Source organism: Temnothorax americanus, unplaced genomic scaffold, assembly GCF_048541705.1.
Source record: "Temnothorax americanus isolate GAGA-0224 unplaced genomic scaffold, ASM4854170v1 Scaffold425, whole genome shotgun sequence".
Lineage (NCBI taxonomy): Eukaryota > Metazoa > Arthropoda > Insecta > Hymenoptera > Formicidae > Temnothorax > Temnothorax americanus.
The window spans coordinates 1-9,333 of record NW_027509576.1 but is presented as its reverse complement, the minus strand read 5'-3'; the positions used below and the strand labels follow the sequence as shown (position 1 = coordinate 9,333).

The 9,333-nt window shown below is 37.8% G+C and overlaps 1 protein-coding gene across 1 annotated transcript; it reads left to right on the top strand.

Annotated features, from left to right (window-relative positions):
• Positions 1-5,992: 5,992 nt before the first annotated feature.
• On the top strand, positions 5,993-7,552 carry LOC143903026 (uncharacterized). The gene is made up of 3 exons (XM_077416354.1): positions 5,993-6,471; positions 6,587-6,934; positions 7,197-7,552. The coding sequence occupies exons 1-3, from the start codon at positions 6,336-6,338 to the stop codon at positions 7,550-7,552; spliced, it is 840 nt and encodes a 279-aa protein (XP_077272480.1). The 5' UTR covers positions 5,993-6,335.
• The last annotated feature ends 1,781 nt before the right edge of the window (positions 7,553-9,333 follow it).

Here is a 9,333-nt window from a genome sequence, read left to right as displayed (position 1 = left end):
CGGGGGGAAAATATATGTTTGAGGGCGCTTTCCTTTTTCAACATTATGGTTGGATACGATTAAAAAAAATCCCCACGCAAGAATTTTTGGCCTCAAATTTCCCGGAAGATCTCCAATAGGAATGTAGTTTTTAATACGTCTATGGTTAAAAAGGCAAAACTGTAAAAAATCCTTCCCCCCTTTACAGTATTTGTATGGTGTAAAAAAACATTTTAAATTTTTAAAATAATGACATACAATAATGTGTTTTTAAAGCAATAAAGTTTATTAAAGTATACAAGAATAATATTGGCGGAAATATCAACTTGGGGCAAATTTTTTAGTCAATAAAATAAAATGTGCTCATAAAAATGGGTAACTTTTGAATTAGGTTGTGACCGGAACAACGTTTATGGGAAAAAATTGAAAATAGCCACTTACACTTGGCTGAATTATCGGTGCCACGTATTTAAGGCTCAAATACAGAAAATCTGGTTTTGCTATGCCCCTTGCTTCCTTCCAGGCCGATGGCCGCCGTTTCTCCGCCGCGGAGGTTCAAGGCCGTCGGCCCCCGCCCTTTAGCGTCCGTAATTTAGGAAAATGGATAGGAATTTGGGGCCGAGATTTAAACTTCGTTTTTTTATTAAAAAATAAAAATTTTTATTGTTCCCTAATTTACAACGAACCCGCGTTGGGTCTGAACTCCCCTCAGGGTTTTTTTATATCTAAACGCACTTACAGAAGGATCGTTTATCCCGTATGCGCATCGAATCGTTATTAATCACGTGTTAACGCAAGCGGTTCAAGGAGAGCCCGCCGGCCTTCGATTTGTTTCGCGATCACCGAAAATGCAACCCACGATTTGACGAACTGTCCTGGGGGGGAAGGGGGGTGGTCTCCCACTTTGAGGCAGACGCATGCGCCGGTGTGCCTGTTCGGGCGCGAAGCCCTCCCATTGGTTAGTCGTACCTACGGGTGTAGCGCGGTACGACTCCTTCGACACTCTGAGTGTAACCGGCGCGTAGAGACGGTTTCTCATTGCACTCCTATATCTACACCCTAAGGAGTAGCTCTCCTCCCAAAGTGCAACGTCGCGAAGGGCTATCGCCGAGGCGTGAACCGATTCAGCGTCGCTGCACCGCGACGATTCGCTCGGGGTTAGCGAATCAAGAGTCACTCGAACGGTTTCGAGTGACTCGGAAAAAGTCCACACGGACGAATCCTATGGAAGCCAGGTAAGTATGAACGGTCATTGCGTCCGTCATCATTATATCTTTTCTTTTTAGGTACCCGGGTTCATCGAAGGAATCGTCCCAACGTAATGTACAAAGTGCATCGGCGATGCTCAACTTGCACCTTTTGGTGTAAATACGGTAAGTACATAAGGTAAGTATCGCGTCGACTTAATTCTATCGCGCGTACATGAAAATAATGAAATTAAACTTAAAATTGACAGGGAATATCGTATTGATAATAAAATCATGCAAACAAAGTTAATTCGGCTTTAAGCCTGATAAAAGTGTAGCGAGAACACTAAAGTGTAGAAAAGTGTAAACAAAAAATATGAAATTAATATCAAATGTAAAATGTAATAAGTCTTGGCTTGGAATAGCTCCATTATAGCCGCTCTCTCTCTAGTTCGCTGTAATTAATGAGGTAATGATAAAATATAAAGGTTTTACCCTAAAGTGTATCAAAGTGTAGCAAAGTGTAATTGAAAAGCGTAAAGCTCGCGCTGGCTTGTTCCGCAGACATATTCTAAGTCATTTGTACGGAAAGTGTAGCAAAGTGTAAAAGGTGTAGCACCCTTTTTGTCCGTCTGTATCGTAAACGTGTTTGTCCGGTGTCTAAGTTCAAAAAGTGTAACAAAGTGTAACGCGGTGGCACTTTGCCCCGCCGCAATCCACGTATGGATGTCCAAAATTAATAAAAGTGTAGCACTCGGTGTACTCTAGACTCTAATGGATAAAAATTATAATTATATAAAATAAATCAAACGACTCGATCAAATAACATGTGTGATTTACGCTTCAAAGAACTCAAAATAAACTGAAAATTCAATATTATAAAAAATGTTTCGAATACGCATGCCATTACAAATCGGTGTACGCTGCGAGCACTGCACCTTCTCCGCTTCCGTCTGTTGGCTATCGTCCCCCGGTCTGCTCTCCGACTGCTCCCTCTGCACCTCGGTAGAGAATATTATCGAACCAGGAGATGCCGTTTCACGTATGGGCGTAATGCCCCCGGTAAGCAGCCTCGCCACCTCCTCGTCTGCAATGCGCTCGTAATCTGGTGGCACCGATTGGTCCACCAATGACTCGGTCAGGCTCGGCTGAGCCTTGTCCGGCTGTTGTCCGGCTCGTTCGAGTTTGCCCTGTTGCACCCTCTGCTCCCTGTTGTCTGTCTCGGCTCGTACGGGTTCCTGAGACATGATTAGAGTCTCGGCGGAAGAATCCCGACTCGCCTGGGAAACGGGCACTTTAGTGTACGGTCCAATGCTCCTCGGCAAGCTGACCTTCAATTCTCTATCGAAGGGAAGCTTCTTCGAAGAGTCGGGATTCGCACGTGATTGGTGTTCGTCTTCGCTGCTTCTCGACGCACTCGACAGGTCATCTTCCTGCGAGCACTTTCTTATCTTCTTTTTGGCCGCTTCCTTGGTCTTTCTGCTCGTCGACGACGTCGATCTGCTCCTTTTGTAGGTCTGTTGTTTGACTGGGTTCTGCACTCTCTTGACCGTTATGATTCTCGGTTTGTTTTCGCGGCTTCTGTCATCCTTCTTCTTCTCCGTTGCGCCTCGTACATTTTGCGTGTGTATTATTTTCACCTCTGGGCTCGTTCGTTGGCTCGACGCGTGCATCGTTGACGTCTGCACCGTCTGCTCCTTGGGTGTCGATGACGCTTTCGGCGGTTGAATCATTTTGATCGCTGACGATGGTATAATCTTTCTTTCGACTGCCCTCGTTTTGATTTCGGGCACACCATCCGCGAACGTTGTACTTATCTGATAGATCAGATCTCGTTTGTCGTTCTTCTCTCTCTTATCCCGGATGACGAATAACATTTTGATCTCCGTCACCGTGTTTCCCGCGCTGTCCTTCACTTCGGTATCCTCGAGTTGGAAAACGTTCCTGTTCTTGGCCGCTTCGCACTCTGCCATCAACTCAAAGGATTTGTCTTGCGCTTCCTTCTCTCGTTCGGCATATCTCTCGGCTACTTTGTCCACCGGAGATAATCTCTCGACGTAATTCTTGAGTGTTTTGATGTGTTTGTCACTCGCACCTTTTAACTTGTTGTTGTCGAGGTAAGTTTTAATCATGTGGTTTATTATATTCATATATTCATTATTCTTCATATATTAATATATTCATTATTTTTTTTAATGTAGGTATTTAAAAAAAGTAGAATTTGTTTTAAGCTGAGTTGAGCTTCTTGACAAATGTGCAAAATTTAGTTGGAAGAGTTTTAGGTTTAGGAATACCTATAACTTCAAAATCAATTAAATGGAAAAAATTGGAGTATGACTTGGGATACATTATGTCACACACATAGTACATGCCTATAAGAGAACGAATACATGAGGCATTAGTTGGGTTTTCCACAGCCAATTCCACTTCTTTGTCCGCAACAATAAATGCCTGAGATACGCTGGTGTTATCTAAGAAGATGATTAGGCGGGGAGTTATATGCGTATCCTTGTATTTGTCGATACAAGATCTCTTCTTCATCCGTAATCTCGTCTTGGGCTGCTACTTTCAAAGCTAAAGCTCTGAACCAAAGTAGTGCTGTTGCGTAGTACTCAAGGTACTCAGGGAGCATGCCGTTCTTGAAGCTACGTTGCTTTGCGTATTCCATATACGCGTATCGTGTAACTTCTAAGAGTGAGGCAACGCTAGGTGTTAAGCGACGGTCGGAATCATTCTCACGAGCGTGTTGTCCGTGGCTGAAGAGTGTATCCTTCTCTGGGTCGTCTGCAGTCGTAACGATATTCTCCAATTGTTGTGGAGTCGGCAACGCTGTTGGTTTATTGAGCGCTCTGGGCAATACCATTTTGGCACGACCTCTGGCTGCTTGTTGCGGGAATCGTCTTGGACCTTGTGGTTGTTGTCCAGCTTGGCCAAGATTTGGACGTGGGTTTTGAAAACCTTGTGCAGCGACTTGTGGATGTTGGGGTTGTTGAGGTAAGTTTTCATTCTGCATTATGTCAGAAAGAATAAATTCACCAAAGATACTAAAGTTATGCGAACTTCGCACCTCAGTAAAACTGGGTTTCATTCTCTTCAGTTTTGAGGATGTCAGATGACTCGTAAATCTGAAACAGAAATATCACCACAAACCTAGGATTAGAGATCAAATTTGGATTTTATTCAGTGCATAACACAAACAGAAATTTTACATACCTTACATGTGGTAATAGCTTTGCATGAGCTCAAAGCCTTGTTAGAAATCAATGCTTTCTCAGCTTTCATTAACAAGAAAAGTTTCTTTGACTCGGTAGTTGCATTCTCCTTAAAAAGTTTGCTGAGTTTCTCTAACAGAATGTCAAAATTCTGGACAGCATTGCTTTTCCAAATTCCAAGTAGATCAAAATCATGCTGCAGCTGAAACGTAATAAAAACCAATTTTAGGCTAGAAGAAGACATCCTGTTATTACTGTCTTTAGTTAACAAATTGAAATATGTTGAAAGGGTCACATGTACGCTCCGTTTTCACGTACTAATTCAGAGTTCTTCAAGTAAGGGAACTGCTTCAAAATAGTAGAGCACCGAGCACCAGTTTCCTTATTTACAATCCAATCTCTGCGCATTTTATTTGTCTTTGACATTAATATTTTCATGTGTTGCAAATTTGTTGCACACGATTTGGTGTCTTTTAATTTTGACATTAATGTCTCTAAGTCCGCAGCTATATTCTCCTTGGCCATATCAGAAATGCTGTAAACATTACATCTCTGATATTATCAAAATATGTAGCTTTGCTGCCAGAGCTGACCTTCTAAATTATAATAAAATATTGTACCTAAGTGAGATGACTCAGGTTCCGCAGATGTGGAAGGCAGCACACACATTTGTATAGTTGTTCTTTAAATTTTCTTTGCACTAGATCCATCTTCTGACAAGATCTTCTTCTTTAAAAAGCTCGCTTGTTACGGATGCAATTACTCAGCATTTTCTTAAATGATCCCTGAAAAATTTTTTAAAATTATCCATCTATGTGAAACTTGAATTCATACTCGCAAACCAAACTATTTTTATAATCTAAAAAGAAATAGTTTATTACTTACATAATACGTCGGGGAACCCACATCTTTCAGAATTATTTAATATTATTTGTGTACATATCACTCTTCGTAAATAAAATTTGACCAAATAATTACGAATAATATATACAGTATATTAGTACGACCGTATGAGCAAGTAGTGAGATGGAGCCTTATTCTCGAAAAATATCGCATACAATATTTCATGAATGCCAGCAAATATTATATTTAATATTTTAGTGTCATGTGTGTCGCAAACAAAAAAATTTTGTTGTATACGGAACTGGAAACCTTCTTTTGAGAAAACTTTAAATGCCTACAAAGTACTGATGACAAGACCGATGATAAATGGTGCTATAAGTCTTTCAAATTTAATTTTTCCGCATTTTCTGTCACGATGTAAATATCAATCAGTACGTTGTCTTATTTAATTCAACAAGGACAGAATTTGGAGTATAAATAATGTACTAGCATTAAAAACCAGTTTTATATTTTACGTAATATGCCTTTTTTAGTAATATGTTTTTTGCAATAAAAAATGTTTCTTTCTTTAATATGTGATTTTTTAAAAAAATCCCAACTTTTTGGACATAATTCATTCCACAGCATACAGTGATACATTATTTTAATTATATGTAGAGATAGCTAATTTTTAGATCAGATCAATATATATTTTAATTAATGTGGCGCTTAGCTTTTATATTCTATATAAATAAAGAAGAGACGGGCTAAATAAGAGCCATGATGCTGTTGATGGTAATAAAAACTTAAGGCTGGTTTATAATAGCCGTAACCGTTAACCTAGGCCGGTGCCGTAAGAGTTGGAAGATAGGAAACTCGTACTACCGTTTATAATGGTTGGCAATAATCTGTTATTTTTGGCCGTAACCAAAAAGTTGACTCAACTTTATCTTTACCGGCCTACGGCCAGTGAAAGCAACGGAAAAGAAGTGAAATTGAGGGGAATCCATCAGAAAGTCAAAAGAAAGAATCACACATAACCTTAATTTTGACATACGTGATATAGGAGGTTGAAGGCATTGAGTTTCTTTCAGTCGAGAAAACACCTCCAAAAAAGAAAAAAATACGTGATACAATGATAAATGACGTGGATTTAATTTTCTGGGTCGAACAATTTCGGCATTTATACGACAAGAAAGAAAAAGATTACAAAGACAGAAATGTCGTAGAAAATTCTTGGCAATTTATTGGTAACAAATTGAAAGCATCAAGTGAGTATATTATAACATATTTGATAAATATTAATTATCATAGAAATACCAACATCAAAATTTTCCTATACTTGATGAAGTATTACAGTATTAAATAATTATAATTTTTATTTAGGTTCTGAATGTAGAGATCGTTGGATTGCCTTACAAAATCGATTTTCAAAAGAACGATGCAAATTAATACGATCAGGATCAGGAGCATCGGATCAGAAAGAATGGCCATTAATGAAAACTTTGGCATTTTTACACGAACATGTAAAACGACGAAAGACATTTGGTAACGTCGAGTCACCATGCAACGACACTGAGGATTCTACATGTTCTATGCCAAATGACTCCTCTGCCAAAGATCCTCAAAATTCGACTCAGAACTACAATGTTGATGAAGAAGTAACCTATGAAGATATTGAGTACCTTGATGAAACATTAAAAGAATATGTGGAACATCTGGACGATCAAACTGGTTTGCAATTTTATTTCAAAATTTTGTAATTTTCTTTAAGTCTTTGGTTTTATAGATACTATTATAATAGACACTTTCGGTTGTAGCAATTATAATGTTTTACATTGAAATGTATAAAGTGTCGTAGAGAGTGATTTTATACAACTGATGATTGATTCTTCAAACTACACTAATTGTTTACTTTTTTTAAATATTAAAATAATTTGTTTTAATTATAAACATAGTAATAATACATTAAAAATAATACTAATTAAATTTCTAGGTACACATAAGGATTTTGAAGACGTATCAATATCGATGGACGAGACTTCAAGAGAAACTGTAGACCGCTCTTCAAGAGAAAGCACTCAATCACCTGCAGTAAAACGCTCGCGTTCCAGATCCACTACTCCGACTGACAAAGGTTCCTCAAATAAAGCATCTATACAAGTCAAAATGGATGAAGCCGTAGATATTTTTAAAAAATTTGTAACTGAAAGAAACACTTTGACTGCGGAAGATAATTCTTTGAAAAATTTTTGTAATTCCATATATGCTGACTTGAAAAATTTAGACAATAAGAATTTGATACATTGCAAAATAGAAATCATGCAAGTAATTGCCAAATATACACAGTAATACATATATAATTTAATATAAAAATAAATTGTTTTATCTCAAATTTGTGTTGTACAATTTTTATTACTATTCTAAGTCTAATTATTTTATTACATCTGTTTTACAAAACTAATTATATTAAATATAGACAATTAATGAAATTGGTTAAATATATATCTTATCAATGTCACCCCGGTCTGGATCCTCTTAAAATATGTGCCCACTGCCAAGAAACTGCCCCTTCGTGCGAAAGATAATGTGCCATGCTGTCACGTAGAGCAATCATTGATCTTGATGGATTATTCGAACCCATGCGTCCTAATCTTTGAAAACTATTATCTAATTGTTCTTGTCGAAATAAGCCTTCATTAATATGACCATTATCTCCAACAGTGTCAGAAAAATTTGAAGGACAATATACTAGCTGTTCGTCATTCTTTTCAGAAATGCGCAGAAAATTATGTAAACATATCGTAGCAGCGGTACCACTTTCTACATTATCAACTTCGGCAATGATATTATTTCGCAAGATTCTCCACCTCGATGCTAAAATACCAAATGAATTTTCTATTGTTCTCCTTGCTCTTGATAATCGGTAATTGAAGATTTGTTTTTCTTGATTTAAATTCCTTCCCGGATAAGGTCTTAGAATATATGGTTTTAGAGGAAAAGCCTCATCTCCAACAAAATAATATGGAAAATCCTTATCTGTGTTCGGTAATGGTGTACTTGCTGGTAATTTTATCTTACCGGAGTCCAATCCTCGGCCGAAGGCTGACTCCGAAAATACTCCGCCATCACTTTGCGAGCCATATGCTCCGATGTCTATAAGTGTAAATATGTAGTCAGCATCACAAACGGCCATGAGGACGATGCTGAATGTTTTTTTATAATTAAAAAAAGCACTTCCTGATTTTTTTGGTGCCTGAATTGTTATATGTTTTCCATCGACTGCACCACAACAGTTAGGGAGATTCCATTGTTTGTAAAACTCGTTCGCTTTCTCTTTCCATTCTTCGACTGTTGGTTGTTTGCAATATATGGGACTAAGAACATCCCATATTGCTTCACAAGTTTCCTTTATTATTACAGATACAGTAGTTTTTCCAATCAAAAAGGACCACGCAACTACTTGCATACTGCAGCCTTGAGACAAATAGCTGCAATAATATAAATTCTACATTATTCTTTACATTGAAACTAATATATATAATTCTGTACAAAACATTATAAAAATTAAAAGATTTTATCACTACAATAATGTAATAACTAGCCTATGTTCCGGACTTATAGGCTCACGTCTGCTCCACTTTACTAATTTGTGTTGTATAAGTCCTAACAATTTGTAGAAATTGGTCTGCGACATTCTTGTATATTTAAAAAATTGTTCATTATCTACACTGTCGCCATATCTTTAAATAAATTATGGAAATGTCCTGTGTCCTTCCTTTTTTGATTAATTGGACGTACACTCCAACGGCGTTTTCTCCTTATTTTGTTAGTCAACGGTGCGTCTTTATATGCAACGTATGCTAGCCCCAGAATTGTTATAAACATTCCACACTCAATAATTTCTGATGAATCCATCGTTTCTGTTAGACAAAAATCCATTGTTTTAATTTAAATTTATTTATATAAAAAAATGTGACTTACAGGTTATGCGTTTTACGGTGTGACTGCGACCGTTAACAGCTACGTCAACTGAACTATTATAAACCGCCCCTTTAACAGATTACGGTGACGGCCTCTACGGCACCGGCCTAGGTTAACGGTTACGGCTATTATAAACCAGCCTTTACGCA